The following is a 26973-nucleotide window of genomic DNA, read 5'->3' on the forward strand; positions in this document are numbered from 1 at the left end:
GAGACTCTGGACTATATAGAGTTTTACAAAATTTCATAAATTCATCTACAATGTCCAGATCTTTGGAAAGAAGCTTTCTATCCGAAAAATGAATGGATTCTACCACCTTCTGAGATTTGAGGTAATTAGCCAAAAGTTTGCCAACTTTATTTCATCCACCATAATACCGAACAATAGTACAAAGGAGAATAGAAGAGGCATTATTCATATTAATTTTGTTAAAATCAAGTTTTGCACGAACAAGCTCCTGTGAGGCAGAGTCAGACGAAGAAGTGTAAAATATGTGTTCTAGGCATTTAATATTAGCTAGTAGGATTTTATGTTTTGTAAGTGAGTGTTTCTTTTTTCTGGAAACAAAGTCTGTGATAAAGCCACGGGCAGTAGCCTTAAATGCGTCCCAAATCAATGAAGGGGAAGTATCTGGATCTGCATTTAAGGAACAAAATTCCTCAGCAAAGAAAATAAAAGAAGAAGAAAAAAGCTGTATCCTGCAAAAGAGATTTATTAAACTTTATCAAGAGGACTTGGGATGTGAACATAGCAAATCGAAATCAGCAGCAGCTGGGACATGATCAGAGATGACTATAGGTTCAATTGTAGAGGAAATAAGGTTTGGACTGAAGGATTTAGAAAAGACAGTGCAATCTAATCGGGTCAGGGAGCCATGTGGACGAGAGAAAAAATATTCTGTTGCATATGAGTTACAAAGTCTCCAGGCATCTAAAAGATGTGACTGAGAAATTGTACTTTGGAATTGTTTATGGGTCTTCTGAGGGGTAAAACGAACTTGAGATTGGCTGTCAATAAAAGGCTCAATAACCTGGTTACAATCACCTCCTAGGATAAAGAATTCATCATTATATTGAATACTCTTTTTATGTAATGTTAGGCCAGAAAGAATAATCCGGTTGAGTCGGACCATAAACATTAAATACTGTTAAAGATATATTGTTATTGAGCAACTTAACTAGCATGAAGCAATTCCAAATGTGGTAAGACCAACGTACTCACTGGTGTGTGGAAAGTAAGAAAGATACTCTAGTTTTTGGTGCAGGTTGATGTAATGAGAAATGAATTATCAAATAAGAACAAGTGTTTTCCTCTGCCGGTGGTAAGTGTCCCCAGCCTGCACTTTTTTCAGTAAAGTTTTATAGATTCAAACTGTAATCCAATTGTAGTTCAAAAGGTTCATTTATTTTCTCTTATTGTCATATTCATCTCTGTGATTTTTTTTCACACTACAACTTTTCAATTTCTTGCTTTATTCAATTTATTGGTTCATTCAATGATGAGCCCAATGCATTTCGGGCTGTGCACTTCATCAGGGGCTTATGACTGAAAACTCTGCAATTTGCGGTTACACAATGTGGTCCAGCAACCGCGTTAATCGATGTTAACTGGCTGATATACGTGTAATCAGGATCTTCAAACCGCTAACTAATAACCATCCATCATGTGAATCAGTTTCTTTAGAAATAAAATAACATTTCAACTGTTTATGACATAAAATATATTACCCCATTATTCTTAGTGGTCATAGGAGACACTAAGACTAAACCAACCCAATTCCATTTGAGTTTCAAAGCTTCTGTCTCCATCAAATGGGTTTCTCTTAACAGAACTAAGTCAGGATTGTATGAGGCTAATTGGGATAATATTCTCTGCCTCTTTTTAGGGTTAATAAAACCTTTCACATTCCAAGATATAACCCTGAAAGTAAAGAGAATGAATTTGGTAAAACAACACGATCATCAGTCATGAAAAGGGATGGATGAAATAGTAAAGAAAGAAGAATATAGGATGAAAAATACAGTAAGATCTGTAAGAGAAGAGTTAGAGAAGGAAAATAGGAAAGAAAGAAAGGGATTGAGTGAGATAATAGGAGAAGACAGTACATGTCAAACAGAAAATGGACTGGTGACAGACAGCAAAGATGGCACATCCAACACAGGGAGACCTACCACATCGGGAGACTGAAAAAGAACAGGGGATGAATATGTAAAGATTCCGGATGATCTACAATGATGGTAAGAAAAAAGAAAAAACAAATAAAGATTAATTAATAAAGAAACAACCATCAAAAAATAACCTGTAAAGAAAGCAAAAAATGAAGATCAGAGTAAAATTATCATGAAACTCTCAAATTTTCAGAGACTATCATATAAGAGTCACGTTATAGAAGAAGGACCAGCTGTATCCATGGAGGCCGTAGAGCATGAATGGAGAAATGTTTTAAGATCTGCAGGTTCTTTAAAAGTAGAGGTGCGGTTCTGAAAAGTCACTTTAAACAAGCATGGATGAAATAACCCATAGGGCGCACACAAGGCACGTAGAGCTAGTCTGAGTTCAAGGAACTCCTTCCGCTGTTTAGCTGTTACTGTGGAAACGTCTTGGGATAAGAACAATTTGGCTCCAGACCAAATTAATTGTTTTTTAAGTTTGGCAGCAATTAAAACTTGCAAAAGGTCAGTAAATTTCAAAAATAGGAGGATTAACCACGGGGATGTGAAGGAGCGGATGAAGAAGAGTAACGAGGACCAATCTTTGGGCACGCTCAATATTCACCGCCAAAATTGGAAATGCCTCTCCCGACCCAGTGCAGGGTTCCAAGCTCAGACGGCCATCTTGAAAGATACTGCATGCGCGTCCGTTGTGAGAATCGTTTTTGAAACATCCTGGGAACAGTAATGAGCAATTCTAGTTATATCTGGGGAAACATTAGACTGATGTAAGTTATGATTGGTGTTGGAACTGATCGCAGGAGGAAACATGACGCAACACCATGGAGTGACCTGACGTCACCATCACCAAAAAAGGCATGGTGGCTAGGAGGGGTGACCCGGTGTCAGACTTTGAAACTGATTGAGTTTGAGGATGATAAGTGTCCTCCAATGTTTAAGAAAATAGGGGGTGCATGGCAAACTTACTTCGAAATGGATTAACTATGTTTGATGGACTTACCAGGTATAAATTATGCAAGAGAACAAGCCTGGCTGATTTGAGATGAAGCATTATCCTTGGGACAATTTGGTGGGCGAACTTTTAAAACCACATGCTGGCTTCTGACTTTCAATTGAATGAAATGTTTTATTTGGTTTTGATTTGTTTTAATTACATTTTAAGCGATAACAAAAAAATATTGAAGGGGAGCACACTTTGCAGGGAGGGGGAAGGAAGCCAAGTAGAACATAAAAGGGCTTCAGAGCTGGGGTAATGCAGGCGGCAGAGGAGAAGGATTCAGACAGAGCATAGGCAACAGAACGGGGAGTGGGGTCCATGTGACAGAAGAAAGCCCCATTAACACCAGCACTGCCCATGTCAGTGTGTGACACCTGGAAGTATGACAACGTCACTTCCACACTAAGCTACTGCCACACTCACTTGCATAAAGAGTATCAATGCACAAGGCATTGAATGGATGTTTCACCATCCTTGCACAGCAATCGAAGCTATAATTTGACACTGTAAGATATGTAACACAATATAAGTACATTTGGGAAATAATCAACCATCTACAGCTGCTGAGGGGGTCAATTTCTTGAATGACAGACTCCATAGAATTCGAGATAAGTTTTCAAAACTAATGAGCTAAAGAATTATAATACATTTGTAAAGCCAAAATCAATATCACACTATAGCACTACAGAAAAATCCTCACACACCCTGAATAATGACTTTTGTGTTGTGGTTTGGTGGGATGTGTCATGATGAGTAAAGGTTTTTCACATTGCCACTTTGTGGTGTGTGCTTGTGTTTTTTTCCCATTTCATCACAGAGCTATCCCATAATGTTTTTTTTAATGCTCCCTAGGTAGGCGAGTACCACGTGGAGGCTGAACAGGACCTCGGCCGGATACTGCTGGTTCGCCTCCATAAGGAACCCTTCTCGGTCTTCCCCGAGGACAGCTGGTACTGCAATGAGGTGACAGTCGAAACCCCTAGTGGGGAGTTCTTTCGCTTCCCATGCTACCGCTGGATCGAAGGCTACATAACGGTGGAGCTCAGGGAAGGAAAGGGTAAGACTACAGGCATGAAGACCAGGCCACGGTGCAGGTGATCTTGGGAAATTCACCAACCTCCACCTTGCCTCAGTTGGGATGCTCTTTATTTTGTTGGTTGAGGAGGGTGAGCGCACTTGCCTTTATGTTGACTCCTCAGACACTTGGGTCACAAGGACATTTCTCATGGATTCTTGCTTGGATCTTAGAAGGTTTAGGTGAGATCTGGTGAAATATGGTCACTAATTGTATTAACTAGTATGTGGAATTTCCCCACGATCATGGGTGATTTGCTAAATGTAGCACAAAGTGCATTGACAAGAAAATAGTCAAGTGAGTGGAGAGTAAAGGTTCATTTTGGTGGTTATGGCAAGTTTAGATGGTGGAGCAAACCAAGAAAGTGCACCATTACCAACCAACATTTCACAGGTATTTCATTGATAAAGTAACTGGTTTTACACAGGAAAATACTGGCGTGACCATGTGTAAAGTGGATAAAGCTGAGTGACTAGAATAGCACCAGCTTGGCAGTGGGTAAATAGGCAAGCAGTGATATGGTGTATGGTACACTGGATAGCACTAGGATGGTGTATGGTACACTGGATCGCACTGGGATGGTGTTTGGTACACTGGATAGCACCAGGATGGTGTATTGTACACTGGATAGCACTAGGATGGTGTTTGGTACACTGGATAGCATTGGATGGCACTAGCCAGACAAAATAGTATTGAGGTGACATTGGGTACGTATAATGGCGTTGGGTAAATGGGATGTTGTTTGGTAAATTGGATGGCATTGGATAAATAGGATTCGGGTTGGGAAAAAAAGGATATATACTAAAGCATTATAGTCCACTGTACAGGTTCTATTGGTCATTTAAGGCCCGCTACAGTATTAAAGGCCCTAGCTGAAGGCAAGGGCCTACAACAAGTGATCTGGACTCTACTGGCTGGAAGCGCCTGTTATGACATCCTTTGAGGCTATATGAACATTCTGCCCCAGGAGGGCAGAATAATCTAGACTAGCATTATACAGCCACCTGTGGGGGCTATACTAGTTGTTAAAATCTCTCCTCCTAGTCAGAGGTCAAGGCCGTAGGCAGAGGACCTTGTTTTAAAACTTGTTTTTTATTAAGTTTTAAAACTTACAACAGCAAGTGCCTCTCCCCAGGTTCCACTGCAATGTACCAACTACAAATTCAAGTACCATTCCAGGTCCGACTTAGTAGCATCAACAATGGTAGAGTAGCATAACAAAGTTAGCATCATGTTATGTAGCGTACTCATGCAATGTACTAACTATACTCAATATATGATGTTTCTCTCTACATGTTCAACTGCCCTCCAGTCCGTTAGAAGATGTCCTCTTCAGTATCCTGGCAGTAGGGTCCGCGCATTAGTTAAAAGTCCAACCTTTTCTGTTCACTGAGATTGTTCCACTCAATCAAAAAGCAGCATCATCCCTCCTAAAGCCTCAGCCCAGATCAGTGTGCAGTGCCAGGTATGCACAGAGATCCTCCCAGATATATTACGGTCTGGATATAGCGGGCATCGTGGACCAGTGCTCCTCCAGTTGTTTCTGGCAGTATTTTGCATCTCTCAGGCAGGTAGTTTTCCACAGGGCAGTACCCTGTCCCCAATGCATAGCGAACGTTTGTTTCGCCAGAAGTATCAATAATGCACTAAGTTTACGCACCTTGTGGGGCACTTCCTTGACTAGCCTATCAATGCCACCAATGAAGTTTACTGAAAGTTAGAACCAGTTACTTTGTCAATGCAGTCACCCACCTATCTCCAGAAATCTTCCACACATTGGCATTGCCAAGTTAGATGCAGAAAATGTGCGTAAACCATCCCACATCGAGCACACCTTGCCTCCTTCTGCAGTCACCCCCTATGTAGAGTAGCCAGGGTGTTATACAATGTTTAAAGTGTATCAACTGCAGTCGATAGTTAGGCAAGTTTGCTACTGTTTGCACACAGCTGTAGCACTAGTGGTCATCTGCCAGTTCGATGTCACGGTCAGCCTGACACTCAGCTCTGGCCCTAGCATGGACAATAGGTGCTTTATCTTGCATAGTTGTGTATAGTTGAGTAATCAATCGCTTGAGGGATGAGGACTTGAGTATTTCAGTCAGTGCATGCAACTGCAGAGACAGGTAGGTGTGGTGCAGTTCACTTATTGGAGTGGTATGAAGTTACCCGCAGAGTAGAGGTCGCTCACCATTGTCAGATGCATGTCTCACAGCTGGCGGCAGGTCAAGGCATGGTACATGCAATAATGTGGTCCATTGGCAAATTATTTACTTTATTTATTTAATTATAGTTAGAACCTAGTTTCCATAGGAAAAGCATTTTTTCATTTGCTAATAACTTTGACGTCGTTTGACAAATCTTTCTGAAATTCTCCAATATAAAGTCTATCCCGGTCAGCTCCTATCCTGAAAGTTTGGGGGTGATTTGTCAAGTGGGAGCTGAGAAAAAAGGGGGGTCCCAAAACTTGTTTTCTGCATGTTAATTTCCATAGGAAATTTTGCGAGGAGCTACAGCCCAAACTGCTGAATGGAATTACCCCAAATTTGGAAGAAAGGTAGAGCTTGGTTCAGAGAGCAAACTTTTTTTTAAATGGTGTAAATTGGTTCAGTAGTTTTTGAGAAATTCAAAAAATGAGAGTGAACAAATCATTTTCCCATGGAAAACTTTGTGCAAGGCTACAGCCGAAACTACTGAACGGAATTATTCCAAATTGACAAAATAATATATGATGTTGAATAACGTATTGTAGGCCCTTAGTAGGGTCCTGTGCTGTTCATTTATTTTATCAGCATGAGTCCTTTGTAGGTTTTAGTCCTTCGTGAAGAGTTTCATTTGTTAGACTTCCAGCGTGTCAGGCGAAGTGAAGTGAATTTGGAATGCTGTGAGGAGTAAAAATTCAAGCCAGGTGGCTGTCTTCCAGCCGAGTGCCCTCCGAAGCTTCGGGCGATTGGAGAAAAAATTACTCGCGGCGGCCCAGTCATAGAGGATGGAGCACCACCTCTTTGGAAATTGAAAAAAAGAGGGACTGTGGCAATGAACTTTCTTGCTTTGAAGCACTGGAAGTCTAACCAATGAAACTCTTCAAGACGGACTAAAACCTACAAAGGACTCATGCTGGTAAAATAAATGAACAGAACAGGACCCTACTAAGGGAACAACGAGGCTCACAACATGGACTACATATCCCATCATGCCACTAAAATGCACTTTGCTGAGATAATCATTTGCATGAAATTTTAAAAAAGAGAGCACTTCCTGTCACGTATCTTTGAGCACGCCTATGATGAAGATGCTGCCCTGCATCGAAACGCGTCAGGCGAAGTGAAGTGAATTTGGAATGCCATGAGGATAACAAATGCAAGCCAGGTGGCAGGCTTCCGGCCGAGTGCCCTCCTAAGCTTAGGGCGATTGGATAAAAAAAATGTAAAAAAAATAAAAAAAAATATATATATATATATATATAAATTCACTGAAAAACCATAGGTTTCAGGCCTCATATAGTTAGGAATTAGCATTTAAAAAACCATTAAAATTGCTCCTATATAGTTAGTTGTACTAACTATATTTCGCGCACCCGCAATCCACTGTTGATGATGTCACATATTACATCATTCATGACATGGTCAGTGACATCACTGTGACATCTCAAATGACATCACTGATGACATCATCCAGTGAATGTGGTTTGCTTCGTTATTTAAATATCCATTATATATATAGCAATTTGCATTGAAGAATGAGTGGATATATAAATATTTGGACGGAGGATTTAGTAGCAGTGTAATTGACTGTTTACTTTACCAATTTATAGTGTCTCACTAAATATAGTGGATAGTGACTAAACTGCGTGAATATCTGTATCACTTTGTCAGTTGTTGTGTAAACTGCTTCTCCAGTTGGTTACTAGCTATGTGAAAGTCTATATTAGTTATTGATTAGTTAACTGAGTATTTGTATGGGAGAGTGAATGTGTGTGTGGTTCGGTGGGGGGTGTGTGACTGGCCAAAGATGTGTGAATAGTTGATTCACTAGATATATGAAGTTAAAACTACATGTTCTAACAGTTGTTTGGGTGAGTAAATATCTTTATGGGTGTGGTGATGAGCAAATATATTTCTCAATGGTACATGTCCAACAAACTAGAAAAATAAAAGGCAGTGTATGTGTCAGTTGTTGTATATAAATAAGTATACATAAGACTCAATGATTGTGTGAGTGACTGTATGGATAACTTTATACTTGTAATAATGATTTTATAACTCACTAAGTATGACTTACTATCTAAATGAATAGATGAAGTTGTGTTTGTATAAGTGTGTAGCTAAGTAAGTATGTAAGTATGATCCATTGTTTGCATAAGTGAGTAGGATGACTTTATATGTTAATAGGTTGTGTGCTGGTGTGTAATGTCGATATAGCTGTATAAATATTTTTGATAGTGTTCTATTGTTTATTGACAGCATGTAGGAGTGAATCTACAGGTAAGTGATTAGATGTGTGTATACATCTAGGAATCACTGAGTGGGTTTTTAGATACTTGTATTGCTGTGTCAATGGATTCAAATATGATACTCTGTATTTTACAAAGAGTGATGAAAGATTTTACTAGTGTATGAAAAGGTGTATGTGATTGTCACGTGGATGATGTCATCAGTGATGTCATCAGTGATGTCATTTGAGATGTCATCAGTGATGTCACTGACCATGTCATGAATGATGTAATATGTGACATCATCTGCAGTGGATTGCGGGTGCGTGAAATATAGTTAGTACAACTAACTATATAGGAGCAATTTCAATGTTTTTTTTAAATGCTAATTCCTAACTATATAAGGCCTGAAACCTATGTTTTTTTCAGTGAATTTCAAAGGTTTTTTATATGCTAATTCCTAACTATCTAAGGCCTGAAACCTATGGTTTTTTCAGTGAATTTGCAAGGTTTTTTTAATGCTAATTCCTAACTATATAAGGCCTGAAACCTACGTTTTTTTCAGTGAATTCGCAAGGTTTTTTAAATGCTAATTCTATTAGCGGATAACCTTTAAATATGTTAATATCCTTGTGGGACCACCTGAGCAGCCCTAGGGGGTCAGGTTGTTTCTACCCTGCCCCCTTTTTGCATTCTACACATTTGTTTTTCTGCTTCTTTTGTGCCTCGGTCTACCTAGCACAAGATGAATGCCAACACTTCCTGGTTAGAAGTATTGACAGCCAATGAGCATGCTGCTTTCCTGTGAAAGGCATGCTGATTGGCTGCCACTGTCTGTCAACACTCCAAACCAGGAAGTGTTGGCAGCCATCTTGTGCCTCTGTAGATCCAAGGCACAAGAAAGCAGTGAAACAAAGGTGCAAAACATGCAAAGGGGGCAGGGCATAAGCCCCCTGACCCCCTAGGCCTGCTCAGGGGGTCCCACAAGGACCCCCCAGGCCCAAAAATATATATTTTTTCTGTTTCTCCCCGTGGTACGCTCAGGGTACGCGTACCTGTAAGCGTACATGGCATCGCACCCAGAGCGTACTCCGCGAAATTAAAAAAAAAAAAATAATTGCTTTTTTGCCCTTCGGGGTCCTCCTAGGCCCCCCTGCGAAAACCTGGGGGGTCAGGGGGTCTCTACCATGCCCCCTTTTAGAGTTTTCCCCTTTTGTTTTTCACCTCTTGTGTCTCTTTTCTACCGAGACACAAGATGGCGGACTCTCCGGACCGTTTGGAATGTTGATAGACACCCGAGAGCCAATCAGCTTTCTGCTCGCGATCTTCCGTGGCGCGCCGGGTGCGCTCTCTGGTAAGCGCTCGAAGCGCGCATATAGATATATATGCGTTTTTGAAGTTAATTGTCATAAAAACCACTGGAGCAATTTTCACCAAATATAGAAAAGGCACTTCTGCGTACCAGTCTTTACAATTTTGCAAAGTTTGGTGTAATTCCATTTAGCGGTTCGGGCTGTAGCTGTGTCTGAACGTCCTATGGAAATTAACATGGGGAAAACACGTTTTGGGACCCCCCTTTTTTCTCGGCCCCCGCTTGACGAATCCCCCCCCAAACTTTCAGGGAAGGAGCAGAACTGAGCTGGCCAAAATTTTGGAAAATTGCACGCAATTTCCTCAATCGACGCCAAAGTTATTCCCAATAGAATGTTGCGGATTTCCTATGGTAACTAGGTCCTAACTATATATACCTACTGGCTATCCCCAGTAGGTAATATATATAGCTTCTTGCTCGAACTTGCAATTCTTTTTAAAGAAAATACGAGCGTGGACCCAAAATATTGCGCAGTCAGTATCTTTTATTCAGCCACCTCTGCCACTACGCGTTTCGGGCGCTCCCTCCCTTGATCACATAACCTATATATATATATATATATATATATATATATTTATATGTATATATATTTTTTTTTTGGGTGGGAGAAAAACCTACAGGAAAAATAAACTGACCTTACCAACATTGAAGTGGTGTGCGGCGTCTTCCTTGCTGAAGATAACTTGTAGTAACAATATATATATATATATATACATATATGTGCTTATCTTCAATACACTCATGATTTCATTGTAAAGGAACGGGTGATAAAGGTATATGCGTGGTAATGGCCTTGCCTGGTATTGCCTGCATTGTAAAGCAGTTTTTTGCAGGTAAATAGCTTGGAGTTGGGATGGTTCAGGTTAAATACAACACCATCAGGATGGTATTGAGTTGGATAGCCTTGGGACGGCACATTGAAAAAATAGGTTACCTTTGTGGTGACATTGGGTCAAGGTCGAAGGTCTCCTAGTGAGAATATGTCTCACGTGTTCATGCCCACCGGTCGCCTATGTTTGAGTCTGCCCTTATACAGGTGAATGTACCTAATCTGAACAAGGCAGCTGGGTGACATGAAAATGCACATATCCTCCCCACCATCCCTTCCCTAACGCTGTGATGTTCTTTCAGCCAAATTGATCTTCGAAGATGACCAGCCCCTTCTTTTAAAACATCGAGAAGCCGAGCTGAAGAGAAACCAGGCTTCCTTTCGGTAAGTCTAGGGTGAGCAGGGGCAATCTCTTCCTTTGTAGTGTTTTGTAGATGTGGCCTGTGAAATAGTGGAAGTGGAGAGTCTGTCTTCTGTTTTAAGTTTATATTTCACTGTGAAAAAATACCTGCTTTTGCAAAAAAAATTCCAATGCATTAAATGACATTCTAATAAAAATACCACATTGCTAGTAAAGTACTGGCCTAGTCTGGGTCGAAATGGGACGGAAAAAAGACCCAAGCACCAAATCCATAGTAGTCCCCATTAGCCAAGAGGATATCTAAAAAAAAGTAGACCATATTTGCAAATCAGGGCAGTTTAAACCAAGCAGTACATGTTTTTTCCAAATTATGGGAGACCACAAACATTTGTTCTTGTTGCTGGCAATGTTTGTTGTTATATTAGAGAAATAAACAGTAAAACCTGGCCTCTAGACAACAAAACGGGCTCACAAACTGCCAAAACAACAGCCCATATACTGATCTGTGAGACCAGCCCTTCGGGCACTGTCAGATTGCCCTATAGACCAGTCCGAACCAGGGCCCAGTGGCAACCCTAAATGTGAGTAGTTTGCTTTCTGTGGACATTTTAATGCTCCATTTTTCTACCCTTGTATCAGCTACCTCCAGAAGTGAGCAAGGAGACCTGCATATTTTTCGGGCTTGCCAGGGTGACCCAGTCATATGGGTTCTATCGACCCTTTTGACAGACAAATCACTGAGAATTGCCTCCTGGTGGTAGGGACTTTTCTGTCCCAGAACTAGCATTAATTCATGTATTTTATCCACAAAGTGAGTTATCTTCAAGCAATGCATTGAGAAGGGTAGTCCAAATAGGTAATGGTGCTAAGTGAGGCAGGCTTTTAGCCTTCCCTTTTATGCACTAACAGCATTTCAATGCAGATTGGGGCAGTTCTCCTATTGGCTGAAATGTATTTTAAACGGGTGCTGATGCTAGATCCTGGTTTTACCCAATAACTTTCCATGTGTGTGGGGGGAATAAGAACATGTTGCACTGTGCCCAATGTATTTAAATTGAGGTTTAACAGCATGTTCCATTACTAGGCCCAAATATGTTCAATGGAGTGTCTGTGTGCTACTCTCAGTGCACACAGTGTGGTTCACAAGGAAGTTGCAGAAGATGTCTCACAATGATGCACTTTACAAATGGCCTCAGAATACAGATTTGGTTGAAAACAGGAAATCATGCCAAATACATCCCCCTTTTTCACCACAAAACCTATTACTATGGGTGACTCCATGACCAATTCTAGAAGGACAAATCTGTTAGAATTTGAAATTGCTGCACTGTAATTGTAACAGTGGTCATGATGGAGGCTGTAGAAGTTGCAGGTGGTGCAAGGATAAGGGTGTGGACTGTGTAATGCACAATCAGTCTAGTTGCAAAAAGTAATAATTATGGATATTTTGGGCCAGATGTAGGTGGCCCAATACCGGTCGGTAACGGCCGAAATTACCGAATTTCGGCCGTTACCGACCGGTATTGGGCATTTGGGATGTAGGTGGCCTAAATTGCAAATTCAGTAATTTACCGATTCGGTATTTTAAGGAATCGGTAAATTACCGATTCCTTAAAATACCGAATCGGTAAATTACCGAATTTGCAATGTATGGAGCACTCAAATGAGTGCTTTTCTTATTTTAGGATTCCTTATTTGGCTCGAGAATTGACTATGCTAACGCTCTCTATCTCGGCCTGCCGGAATATCTGCTTCAACGGTTACAGGTGGTCCAGAACTCAGCAGCTCGGGCCATCTTCGGACTATCTCGCCGTGCTAGAGCCTCGGGTCTCCTGGAGGCACTGCACTGGCTTCCTGTCCGGAAGCGGATAATTTTTAAGATCCTGACTCTGGCGCACAAAGCCCTGCACGCCTCCGGTGCGAAATACCTCCAAAAAAGACTGACCTTCTACCATCCAGCCAGGTCGCTGAGGTCAGAATCCTTGTTTCTTGTTGCAGTGCCTCGTGTGAAGAGGGCACGCATCGGAGGCCGCTCTTTTAGACTACTGGCGCCCCAGTTGTGGAATAAGCTGCCAATGGCCCTGCGCAGTATTCCAAACTTGTTGGCTTTTAGGAAGGGGCTCAAAACCTGGCTTTTTACTTCTTAGTTTTTCTGGGCTCCGTTGGTTTCCTTTCTGTTTTTATCTGTTTTCCTCTTGTTGTGTTGTGAGACTGTTTGCAAAACAAAGCGCCGGGACACTCTTTGAGTAGCCGTGCGCTATATAAAACCCCAGTATAACATAACATAACATTTACCACCAACTATAAGTTGGTGGTAAATAAGGAATACCTTTGAAAAAGCAAATCAGTGCATTTTCAACTGTGCCATGTGGCAGACATACATGCCCTTACATCTGCACACAAGCACGATTCAGGGGTGCAACAGGGTGTCAAAGTGACACCCTGGCACCCTTGAATGTGTCCCCCATTTTACCGAATCGGTATTTACCGATTCGGTAATTGCCATTCATTCCTATGGGCCATCCAGGCCCATAGGAATGAATGGCAATTACCAAATCGGTAAATACCGATTCGGTATTTACCGAATCTTACCGATTCGGTAAAAAATACCGAATGATTACCTACATCCAATTTACCGATTCTAAAATACCGAATCGGTAAAATTCAATATTTTAGAATCAGTAAAATAGGATTACCTACATCTAGCCCTTAATATGTAAAGCAAATAGATTTTATTTTGAAGCAGGATAAATATTTTATTGCAACACGATTTGTATCCTACAAGTGTTATCTTTTATTCTAACTCTACAGGTGGAAGGCTTACCCCGGTGCTCCTTGGAAGCTGGATGTCAACACTCTGGATGATTTGGACAGTGACAATAAGTTCTCCCTCGTTAAGATTACTGCTCTGGGGCTGACACGTGAGGCATCGTAAGTATTACTTAAAGGCAGAGGCATAACACAAGTATCTTGGGAATAGATACGTCTTTAGTGGTGGGAGGATGATTGAACGGTGGTGTGCTTCACTAGATGTTTTTAACATGTGCACGCTTGGGTGGACACACACTCCCAAGAGGGCAGACTCTTTGTAGATACTGAAATCGAAACTGACTTATTTTTTTATTAAATATCATGTTTTTCTCTTCAGTGTATCCCCTTTTCAGGTTACATATGTTAATTATTTCAATTATGGAAGAAAAATATAGAATGAATTTCTTTAATGTCCCTTTTATTTACAGTGTGATAATCAAGTCTGCTAGAATATATTCACATCATTTAATCTGACGCTTCATACTCCATCCTAAAATATTTATTATAGTGCTTTGAACAAAGTTGTGAACAAAGTTTCATGCAAGCTGTTAATCTAATTTCGTGTTTATTATTATTCAAAGAACCTAGTTTGACAGGTTTGACAGAATAAGAATAAGTTAAAGGGCATCAGACCTGTATCTGTTAATTGTTTATTCTAAAAGACTTAACAATCACCAGATAATTTTATATAAGTTAGAAACAGAGTAAGGGAGAGAGGTCCGTTGGGCCAGGAGACTGAGACAAGACAGGCCATTGCAGAAACGTTTTGCCTACTTTTGATGAAGGCTAAAGTGAGGCGCATTAATCTTTTATTTGCTGGGGGCTTATCAGCCTTTTATAGCGCAAATGAAAACAGCAGATTATGCTGTTAAATTAAACAGTAACTTTTTTTATTCAAAGCAACTACGAAAAATGTGAATCATCTTTGCAACTTGAATTAGGTATTCTTTTGATGCTCAATTTAGCTTAGTAAACCAACAAATTAAGGTTGAGATTGATCAAAAGTTAAATAACCAATATGTTCCAGAAGATTCTGCTGTTCACATTAATCCTAAACGTTGCAGCTGCCATTGTATTTGTCTTTTTAATAGTTACAATACAATGTGCATGCACTAGGATCGAATAGAAATAAATATTTAAAATGCATTCATTGTTTCTAGGTGTTCTTAATGTGTGTCTTTCTAACTTGAAAGAGGGTTTGAATTCTGCTAATCATCTGTTATGTTTTTATATAACTGATTGTTAGCTGAAACGCATCTCACTCAAGTACTGTTCAGTGGGTTGCGGGGTGGTTGCAGTCCATCTGTCTCATGTTGGCACACTGAAGAAGTCCTTAGTGCCTGGGGTCTACAAAGCCTATTACTCAGGCCATGTTCTACAAGGATCAAGGAAACATTTCATTGTTAAAGGGCAGAGTCAAGCGGCTAAGCTTTATCTCAGCCTACAAAAGAGGCAGTAACATAACATGGATCATGAAATCCCTCCCTGTTTGATACAAGCATCACATTTAGAATCCTAAGCACAATGCATAAAGCTTATTGGAACAAAGGTAGTTGTGAGTGAGTTAATCACTCTTGTCCTGCCTTGTTCTGTAGTAGTCAAGTCAATTCAGGGAGTTGCACAGTTGTCAAAGAAGCGCAACATTTCCAGATTTTGACAAAGGCAGAAGCAAAGTCAGTTTGCTAACTGCTCTTGTCTCTGCAGAGACATGTGCTGCTCAGCACTGATGGGACATTGGGCAGCAGGGATTTGTTTCCCCAATGTCACCTGAGTGGGAGAAGGGAAGTAAAAGGAAAGCTGCTCGGCTGCTTCTTTTTCTCCTAGTCAGTCTCTTGGAAGATCAAACCTGGTACTTCTGAGTTTAAAAAAAAAATGAGGCGTGGCAGATCAATGTAAATAAGAAGTGTCTCTGCTTCCTGGCCCTCCCCTGCATTAGGAAAATTACCAAAGTAGTGCAGAGCTCCTTGTAAATCCCAGGATTATTTTAAACTTCACTAGCCATGCTTGTTGTGAAGCTGGTGCAAATGTTTACAGAATTAGAAAAGCTGTGAGGCCACTGTCCTTCTGAATGTAGCTCAACTTCATAAAAAGCTAACCATACCTCCTTAAACGTAGGATACAACTTAAGACAAGCTTATTTAGACATAGATTTAATCAATTGAAGTGCTAGCATATCAGAGTAATACTCTCTTCCGGGTATATGCCACCTATCATCAATTGGGCAGACTTAACATGTTTGCTTATTTTCAAGGCAAGTCAATGAAAGCCTCACTGCTACAGAGGCCTGGCCCCATAAAGAATTATGGGCCTTGTGTATCAAAAAGTCATTTTGTGATTCTCAAATAGCGATTTTTTGCGAATCGCTATTTGACAATCGCAAAATGCTATGTATGTAGGATTAGCAAATAATTTTGCGAATCTTACATATTCCTTAATTACGAATCGCAACTTGCGATTTGCAATTAAGGAATACCTCCCCATTCATTCCTATGGGCCGAGAGGCCCACAGGAATGAATGGGGAGATATTCGCAATTTGCAATTCTCAATTAGAGAATAGCAAATTGCGAATGCAAAATCAAGGGTGTCAGGGTACCAAAAGGACACCTTGTTGCACCCCTGAAATGTACATGTGGGCGCATGTGGCACACATACATGCCCTAAGGGCATGTATGTGTGCCACATGGCACTTTGAAAAATGCAAAAAAGTGCATTTTTCAAAGAAATCGCAAATTACCACCAACTTGAAGTTGGTGGTAATTTGCGATTCCTTATGGCCAAATTGTACATTTTCTGTGCCTCTTACATTGCATTTAAGGAATAGCAAATTTGCGATTCCTTAAATGCAATCGCAAAATAGGGAATTGCTATTTTGCGATTCCTTATTTTGCGAGGCTGTTACATCCTACTTACCTGATTTGCGATCGCAAACGCCAAAATTCTGCGAATTTAGGCGTTTGAGAACAAAATTTTGTTTCATACATATGGCCCTATCTGAGTAAGGCAAGTCGGATCTTCATCACCAAAGCATTAACTCTGGTGTTGGTGGCATCCCACCACCACAGGTCTCAGATCGAAGAAGGTAGAAGGAAAACCTACCCTACCTGCAGACTAGATGGTATTTGCCGGCATGCTTCAAGGGACACACCCATCTACACTTGCTTGTTAGTTCTGGCCTTAAGACTGCTTCAGCTGTTTCTCTAGCCTCATAGGGCTCATAATAAAAATGCATACAAACAGGAGCTTATGGTCCGCCGTCTTCTTCCATTGGTCTATTCAAGTGTCATTCACATTTTGCTTCTGCTCACCACAGCATACAACATGGGCAGGTGGTCACCCCACTTCATCCATTGGATATCATGAACAGTGATGTATAGCATCTTGCCTGATTATATGTGTATAGTTGCCTCAAGAGAATTGCACTTCAGTACCAGGGATTGTTTGCCTGGGACCCTTGGCCTTTCCTTTCCTTATATATTTTTGATGTGCTTGCTACATTTGTTTGCATATGTCTCAAAACAATTGCCCTCTTGCCAAGTCCAGACCTATTTTTATATGCTTGTTTACCTTTACTGACCGATGCCTACTCTCATTGTTCCCCAGTTTAATCCCACAAGACTATACTAACCTCACAACCTGAACTAACCCCTCCCAAACACCTTGTCAAATGCAAATCTAGAAATGTGCTGGAGCATTTTAGTGTTTAAAGAGTGAACAGAACAGGTATATAGACTACTATGAATGAATATGTGTGAGGAAATGGGATTTATTTCTATGATTTGGATGTGCTCACTGTGTAAAAGACTTACTAACCCCTTTGAGGAACCTTGGGTTTTGGCTGTCAAACTGTCAGCACAACCCTAGGTAGCAGTGGCACTGAGGAGCAAGGCGTACACACAGAGGAACAAGTGTCAAACAACACCAACACAATTGAAGCAGAAATCGACACAAGACTCAAGAAATCTGACACTAATTTATAAATATAAACTGTATTTTTATAAGAATTTAGACATTAGAATGAAAAAATTCTACCAGAGGGTTCCGGAGATACAGGTTTTACAAGCAATAATAAATCAGAGCAATTTCACTCAACCACGAACAAGCCTTTACAAAGTCAATGAGTTGAACACTTACAAACGTTTTCAAAGAAAACGTAGGTAGGTGTCAATATGGTCGGTTACAAGTACTTGAGGCAACCAACTCAGGCAGAGAATTAGTCAGGAGGACCAGCAAGGTCCTCAAGAACAAATACTTTCAGAGGGGAAGCTGTCCTTCAGTAGTTCCAGGCACTCTATCCTATTTGCAATGGATTCCTACGGAAGTGTCCTGATGCAAGGGAAGAAGGATGCTGAAGATTCGGCTAGGATGCTGTGGTTGCGATGCTGTGGATGAGGGTCTTTCTGCAGGGGTTCCTCGGTTCACGAAGATGGTGAGGGCGCCCTGGTTGCAGGGTCAATGTCCCATGAGTTCCTCCACAGTCTGGCTGAAGTCAGTTGCTACTGGACTACCGGCACCCTTTATTGTGGTGACAGGCAAATCCTTCCTGTGTCAATCACTTGGGGTCCCACCAAGTCTCTGGCAGCACTTCAGGGCTCAGTTAAATCAGGGGACACTCTCTGCGTCAGGTCTTGGCCAATGGTGCTGCACAGCAGCATTGGCTGCCCTAGAATACTCCTGCTGTTGTGTTCCTGTGCTGCAAACAGGAGGCCAGTCAGCTAACCCTTGGAGTTCTCTTGGCTTGACTGTGCTCTGAAGACAGCCTCTCCCTGAGCATAACATGGCAGGCACAGTTTTTCTCTTCTGTAGCCACCAGGTGCAGCAGATGCAGTACAGCCTTTCTTCTCTGGTCCCTCGGTACAGCAGCATTATCGTCCTTCTAATTCCCTTCCAAGTCAGTCGAGATCTGAGGTCTGGATGCCAGGGGTGCCCTCTTTATCCTCGGAAAGTGCCCTCAGGTCATGATGCAGTTGGTAGCCAATCAGCTACCAGGTTCCCTCCCACCTGGTGACCACTTCCTGTCAAGTGTCATCTCGATCTCCCAGTTTGCACCATTCTGCCCACTCCTAAGATGGTGAGACCCCTCTCTAGCCCACTCGCAGGTTGTGGCTGACCGGGGGTCACATACCCCTGTGGAAACCGATTTGGCAACTGGTTTCCTCTCTCTGCTTCCTGTGCAAGCCTGTCTACCTCAATAATGGGGCAGGCCTCCACCCTGGTGTTACACATCTGCCCTTCAAATGCGGCTTCACCTTTGAAGAAGGGAGTTAATCCTCACTGGCCTGCAGTTCCTCATTGTTCTTCTTTCTGACAGAGGGTGGCACATCTCTCCTGGAGGGCAGAAAGCTGTCTCGTGGAACAGGCTCCATGTGTGCCTGGGAAGGCACAGGAGATGTAAAGGCAACAAAAAGTGACAGCTGTGCTATAGCGGCACACTGCAACAAGTTATATTAGTTTTGACTTGAGATAAAAGTTAGGCTTCAATCAATCAGTCAATCTGGATTTGTATAGCATTGCTTATCACCTGGGAAGGTATTCAGGTGCTGCTGCTGTGATTCGTCAGTCACAAAAACAGGTTTTATGCTGTTTCTGAAGTCCTGCAGGGTGGGGGCTCTTTGGAGAAGGAGTGGACCATAACAGGTCTTTGTGGCCAGGTAGGAGAAGGCGTGGCCAACGCTTCTGCCTCTGTGAATGTGGGGCGTGTGAGCACAGGAGAGAGAGGCGAAGCGCAGCTGTCTGACAGGGTGCTGGAAATTCACCCTGTGGTCAAGGTAGGCATATTCTATGTTGTGCAGGGCCTGTATGTGTGAGTCAACAATGTGAACTGCCACCATTTCCTGATGTGGAGCTAGTGTAGTGATTTGAGGTGAGGAGTGATGTGGGCTCTTCTTGGTAGGTTGAGGACGAGTCTAACTGCTGTGTTCTGAATGGCCTGAAGGCTATTGAGCAGTTGTCAAGCCACCCCCATGTGGAGGGAACTGTCGTAGTCCAGGCTGCTGTTGATGAGAGCCTGGGTGATGCCGCATCTGGTGCTGACAGGGAGTCACTTGGTGATTTCGAGGTGAATGCGGAGAGTTAGGAAGCAGGACGATGAGACAACTTCTATCTGCTCATTAATTGTGACCTTTATGTCGAGTGTGCACTGAGGTTCCCTGCATGCTCTTTGGGTATGGATGAGGGGACAAATTCAGCTGACTACCAGCACTCGTCCCATGGTGAGGTGTTGCTCCTGAAGATGAATATCTCTGTTTTTTGGAGCAGAGTTTCAGGTACTTGTTCTGCATCTACCTGGCTACGCTGGTCATGCACCTATGGAAGTTGGTTCTGGTGTTTGCGGGATCTGAGGACAGTGAAAGGATGCGCTGAGTGTTGTCAGCTTATGACATGATTTTCATATCATAGGAACAGACCAGGGTGGCCAGAGGGGCCGAATAAGCATCCAACAGGGCTGGGCTGTGAGCACTCTGGGGGAATCCCACACGTGATGTTCTTTGGGCACGAAGTGTAGGGTGGAAGGTGGATGCTCCGGGCTCTTCCGGTGAGGAAGGATGCGATCCATTTGAGGGCCTTCCCTTGGATCCCCATCTTGTGGAGTCTGTGTAGAAGGTTGCAGTGGGACACATTATTGAAGGCTGCAGAGAGGTCGAGGAGGATCAGGGCTGTGGTTTATCCACTGTCTAAGAGAGACCTCATGTAATTGGTGGCTGTGATCAGGGCGGCTTCTATGCTGTGGTTTGCATGGAACCCAGAATGGGATGGGTCCTGGAGGTTGCTGTCTCTAGGTGGTTAGTGAGTTGTGGTGTATTGCTTTCTCCTGAACTTTAGTGGGGAAAGGGAGCAGGGAGATGGGCTGGTAATTCTTGAGTTCTTTTGGGTCTGCGGTTGAGATTTTTGAGGAGAGGTCCAACTTCTGAGTGTGTCCATTCCTCCAAGAAAAAGGCAGAGGTGATGGATGCTTTGAGGATTGTGGTGAGTTCGCTGCTCATGGTGCTGTTCCCCAGGTTGAATGCGTTGTGTGGGTAGGGGTCACAGGGTTCTGCCGAGTGGATGGCACTCATGATGGTGGCAGTGGTCTGTGTGTAGTTCGTTTTGCACTTGTTTTGGAATAAGTGAGGTTGAGGAGTCCGTTGAAATCGGTGACAGGTGGTTGGGGGTTGAAGTGTTTGTAGATGGTGGCTATTTTGCTGTAGCAAAAGCCTGCAAGGGTGTTGCAGATTTCCTGAGAGGGTTGACAATGTTCTCATTTGCTGCGGGGTTGGAGAACTCTTTAATGATGCTGAAGAGTTCCTTGGTGTGGTTGGAGCTGGTTTCGAGGCAAGTGGTCAGGGTGTTTTTTTTGGCATTTTTCAGGTGTTGGTGGTATTCGTTGCGAGCTAGTTTGAAGTTGGCTCGGTTGTTGGGTGCTTAATGTAAAGAGTTGTTTTTTACCATTGAGTGCCTACTTTGGTCGTACCATTCAGGACTTAGCACAGCTGAGGGGTCAGCATGTAACACTGTAAAGCCAATTGAGCGGCTAAGTCTTTCCATAGTAAAAATAGTAGGTTTGCATAACTTACTGTCAGGACATTTAAAGTACATGACCTGCATGTGTCATATGTTGCACCCTACTTTTAGGTCTAAGTAGGCCTCCCAGAGGGATACATTACACAAATGTCCAGGGGAAACAGTGACTTTGCCATTGCTTTCAATGACAAAGATGGGCTAATAGTACACGACTGCTCTACCAGTAAGTGGTGGCAGATGGGAGGAAGTTTTAACCTGGGGGTCTCTAGGGTGACATACTCAATAATGTAAGTTCAGGAATACCCCTCTAATGTACATGCTCTGGGCACTAGGGTATTATTTCCTAGGGACTTACAGGTATGTTTAGCCATATCCAATTGTGTACAGACAATTTAACATACACTTTAGGTTGAGGGCAGGGGCACTGAGGTCTGGTTAGCAGGTAAAACACACAAGATGATGGACGGAATGCTGCACAATGGCAACACATTCACCCCCAGTCACAGATCTGGGTTTAATCCATCGTTATTTTGCTCACCAAGCCACCCCAGTTCAGACAGACATGGCCATATGCAAATCAGTCTTGACCCTGTGCCTCAAGGGAACAGTCCAGCCCGAACTGCCAAGCCATGTCTTTCCTGGAAAGGAATCAAGCATCCTAGGACCGGTTTCTGGCTATCAGCCGTCTTCAGCCAGGATAGCTTGACTCCAGTGGCTTAGTGAGCAAGGGACCCACGTCTGGGCATACCCTTCCCACATAGGGTGAAGACGGCTGATAGCCAGAAACCGGTCCTAAGATGCTTGATTCCGGTCCAGGGAAGACATGGCTTGGCAGTTCGGGCTGGACTGTTCCCATGAGGCACAGGGTCAAGGCTGATTTGCATATGGCCATGTCTGAACTGGGGTGGCTTAGTGAGCAACATATCGATGGATTAAACCCAGATCTGTGACTGGGGGTGAATGTTTTGCCATTGTGCAACATTCCGTCCATCATCTTGTGTGTTTTGCTGTTCACCCTATGTGGGAAGGGTATGCCCAGACGTGGGTCCCGTGCTCACTACTCCACTGGAGTCAAGCTATCCTGCCTGAAGACGGCTGATAGCCAGAAACCGGTCCTAGGATGCTTGATTCCGGTCCAGGGAAGACATGGCTTGGCAGTTCGGGCTGGACTGTTCCCATGAGGCACAGGGTCAAGGCTGATTTACATATGGCCATGTCTGAACTGGGGTGGCTGCGTGAGCAAAATAACGATGGATTAAACCCAGATCTGTGACTGGGGGTGAATGTTTTGCCATTGTGCAACATTCCGTCCATCATCTTGTGTGTTTTGTCTGGTTAGCAGGTCTCAGTGCACTCTTAGAGTTGAAAAACCAGCAGCATCAGTCGAAAAACATAGGGGTGACCATACAAAAAGAGGCATTTCCTTATAATATCTCCGAACATAGACTTAAGTACAGAAGTCGCAAGAGCAGCAAGGCCTTTCCAAAAGCTAAGATGTTATCAGCAGCTCTGCCCAGGTCTCTCTAAAGCTGCTACCGCAATGTGAGCCAAGGATGTCATCACAACTTTGGATGATTGGGAGCCACAAAACATCACGGATCAGAATGCCAAAACATATCTCTTGAATACTTCTCCAGGAGGGGCATAGCTGACACGCATCATGATATGCATCAGACTAGACCTAGACAATGAAGGCAAAGGCTTGACTTTCAGCCATTCTTGAAAGCAAAGTATTGTGCCCAGGTGGCGTTAGGCTGCTATACCATCAATGATTAATTCTGAACTCTGGTTTGGTGATTCCTTCCTTGGAAAGAATATTCCTCTGGAATTCTGTGGAAGTTAACCTGAGGGAAGGTGCTCTGCCTGAGACATATCAATATGTCCCCAGTCATAGACTCTGTGGCATAGGTATTGGTGTATTTAGGGGATCAATATGTAGTACTGGACATTGGGCTCTGCGGACCAGATAGTTCCTCCCTCTTACCTGTCACCACATCTAAGAGCAGCTCCTTTGTAAAAATAATAAATTAATGTTTCAACAGAAAACTATATAGTTGGCTTGATGAATGTTTAGCTTCACAGGATACTTTGTGGCCACAGTTGCTCGCCACATCACAATAGGGCATAAGATTACGTAAATGACATGGGGATGGTGTTCTGAACTGACCGTCTTGTTTCTTCTTGTGATGCTCAGGACCCTAGAGCTGCAGCTGAAGGGCCTGTTAAATCTAAAAGAATCTTGGAAGTCTTTTGAAGAGATTGAGAGGGTCTTCGGGAAAAAGAAGACAGAAATCCCAGGTATGAGCTCCTCGCTGCTTCCATTGTTGACCTGGCACTTGCATTTTCTCACTCTTCTAAGAATGATCCCACTCGCTAATTGCTCTACATTGGTTACTCCTTTTCTTAGACTATGTGGTCCACCACTGGAAGGAAGACACTTTCTTCGGCTATGAGTTCCTGAATGGGCCAAACCCGATGCAGATCCACAAGTGCACCGATATTCCACCCAACTTCCCGGTGACAGATGAGATGGTTAAGTATTCCTTGGGCAACCACACCAGCCTCCACGATGAGCTGCAGGTAAGAATGTCAACAAATGGCAATCGGCGAAAAGATTTGTAATAGGAACAGACTTGACAATTTATTTTTCTAGACCAGGGACAAAATATTAATGTTGGAATACAACCAACTGAAGCCCAGGCTGACTGTCAGTGTGTCTCTTATTCTAGAGGGGCAGCCAGGATTCCTAATGTGCCTAAAATATGCTTTTCAATGGTCAATGCAGTCATGAGCTGAGGCCTGGGGGTTCCTTCTGCTGGCTAGAATGTAGTGTCTGTGCTTGTATTACCCCCATGTTCAGCAGAAGAATCCTGCTACATGACTTACCAAATCCTCATCTTGCTCACTTTTGTCTCTATTTTGCAGAAAGGCAACATCTTTATAGCGGATTACGAGGTCCTTGAAGGCTTTCCCGCCAATGTGATCCGAGGACAGCAGCAGTACATCGCAGGCCCCATGTGCCTCCTCTACAAAACCCCAGCCGATGATATCATTCCTATCGCCATCCAGGTACTTAGCAGGATCCCCGCCTCATTTGATAGACAGACCTGTGTACCAGTCACAGGGGCTTAGCAAGCGATAGGCGCCCATTGACCAAAGAGCCTCCAGGTACCTCTTCCTCCAGATTCTTTTAGCATAGAAGACTCTACATTACAGAGGGTGGCCTATTTGGTCCATATCACCAGGGCAAAAACTTTCCATGCTTGGGCTTTCCTTTCTCAATGCCTTGGGATCCAATGTTTGGCTTCTTGTCCACTTCATTCAGCCAAAGCAAACCAAGACAACATCTCACATAATGTACTGCTTGCAGTTTAAAATATTTGCTTTAAGTCATAAAAACATTACAATTAGATACCACAGACTGAATCTAATTTTTACAGAACCTTTACATTTACAGAACCTCAAGTTTGATTGAAGGTCATAGACTTCAAGACAGTCTAAAATTTTAATTGCCGAAGAACACATTTAAGGTGTAATCTTCTGCCTTAAATACAGTGCAAAGCTATTGATCTGTCGTTAATATTTTTAAATATTGCATAGTGAAACACCATGAAAACTTGGCAAAAGCAAGAGAACTTGAGAGAGGTTTTGAGAAAAGCATGCCAGCCCGCCCAAAAGGAACAATCATAAATGTTTTACTTTTTACTTGGCAGATTCCAAGATTTCGGAAATTCACTGGTTAGTACTTAGCAAAACAGTCTCTCCCAATAGTAGATGGCAATGCATTGGAGAGATGCTTTCTGTTTTTATCTCATAGTCAGGGCCACTGGAATTATGAGGAAAGGGTGAACCAAATTATGCGGCAGGGTTTACTAATTAGGGGGCAGATTTACAAGCCCCTTGCGCCGCCGTTGCGTCACTTTTGTGAGGCAGCAGCGGCGCAAAAGATGCGCCATGGTGCGGAGTATTAACAACGTGACGCATTTAGGAGATGCGTCACGTTGTAAAGTCCTGCGCCATAAGGAGGAGTTCCTGCGCAGGGGGGGGGGGGCGTTCCTGCGCAGGAATGCCTCCTAAAAGTGGCTGAGTGAAATCTACAAGATTTCACTCAGTCACTTTTAGGCCAATGCTGCGTCAAAACCTTGCGCCTGCTTGAAGCAGGCATAAGGCTTGAGGCAGCATTGAAAGAATAGGCCCCCCCCCAGAGCATTGCTGCAATACGCCGCCTTTACGGCACAGATGCGTGACGCATATTTGCCGTTTTGGCCCCATGGTGCGCCGCATTGTAAATGCGGCGCATCATGGGTGACGGAGCTGCGGCGCACAATTACTGGCCCATCCCTGCTAATTTGCAGGGATGCGCCAGTAATTGTAAATCTGCCCCTTTATGCGGAAAGAAAATGCAAATCATGTTCCACAATGCGGCACACTTTGTGATAGCATTAGGTCGCTATTTTGTCATTTTTAAACATAATAATACTGTCTGGACAAAAGTTTTTATGTATTAGTATTAGTTTAACAGCCAAATGTAGCAACATAAAGCTAGGAGGTGAACAACCAACCTTTGTTAAGTGCTTTTCGCTGCACGGCAACACACGTAGCAGCATTTTTTGTAACCTTTGATCCTAATGAGCTAGAAACAAAATTGTTTTTTTGGTTAAAATCTAAAAATGATGCAGTGATTATAGATTATGTGGCAAATGCGGCAAAACCATAATTATGCGAAAAATGCCACAGCTGCAGAATTGCAGCATTCCATTGGGCCTGCTCATAATATAGCGACAAGCGTTTCTTTCCACTATTGTTGTTGACATTGTCGCTGAGCTTTTCATAAAAGAGCACAGAAGCCACGAGTGATTTGGCAGGTCCAGACAGGAATAGACAACATTGTCCCTCGTACACATTCCATGTAATACACTGGTATGTTAAATAAAAGACAAGGACTGGGCATCTGGGGGCATATTATCAAGCCCCTTATCGTCGCGTTACCTGCACTTTTCTGCCGATAACGCGGCGATATTTGCATCGCCCTATTATCAAGGCAGCGTTAAGGCAATTAACGTGGCTTAATGCCACGTTAATTGACTTAACGCTGCCTTGGTAATAGGGCCCCTTTCACGATAAACTCATCCTGAAAGAGGGCGTGCAGTGGGTGTTGCGGTGGGCGTTCAACCGCAACACCCATTCACTTCGATGCTGCCACCTATTATCAAGCTTGGTGATAATAGGTGGCAGCGCCGAATTTAACACCTGAAAAATCCTGGTGTTAAGGTGGCGAAACGTGGAGAAATGCTTCATTTCTCCTCATTTTTGCTTTTCTTCATGTGTGCTGCCTTGTGCAGCACACATGGAAAATGCAAAATGCCAAGGTTTCTTAATGTACAGTAAGGTGTCCCTTCCAGTACATAAACAAACCTCTTTTTAAAAATGCCAATTTGTAACTTACATGTGTGCTGCATAAAGCAGCACACATGTAAGTTACAAATTGGGATTTAAGGTTTGTTTATGTGTAGGAAGGAACTCCTTCCTGAACATAAACAAACAACCCCGCTTGTAGACACCCTTGCACTCTGGTGCAAGGGTGCCTGCGCTGGCGATAAGTTGTAAAACCTATCGCCAGCGCAGAGGGAAATGCTAGAC

General features: G+C 42.9%; 1 protein-coding gene across 1 annotated transcript in view; it reads left to right on the forward strand.

Moving 5' to 3' along the window:
• The window catches only part of LOC144799500 (hydroperoxide isomerase ALOXE3-like), a 149883-nt gene that overhangs the window by 40229 nt on the left and 82681 nt on the right, over window positions 1-26973 (forward strand). The window contains exons 2-7 of the mRNA XM_078670851.1: window positions 3811-4015; window positions 10966-11047; window positions 13836-13955; window positions 23528-23631; window positions 23741-23913; window positions 24259-24402. Coding sequence (XP_078526977.1) covers window positions 3811-4015; window positions 10966-11047; window positions 13836-13955; window positions 23528-23631; window positions 23741-23913; window positions 24259-24402 — 828 coding nt within the window. The remainder of the gene's footprint in view (window positions 1-3810; window positions 4016-10965; window positions 11048-13835; window positions 13956-23527; window positions 23632-23740; window positions 23914-24258; window positions 24403-26973) is intronic.

This window comes from Lissotriton helveticus, chromosome 12 (assembly GCF_964261635.1).
Source record: "Lissotriton helveticus chromosome 12, aLisHel1.1, whole genome shotgun sequence".
Lineage (NCBI taxonomy): Eukaryota > Metazoa > Chordata > Amphibia > Caudata > Salamandridae > Lissotriton > Lissotriton helveticus.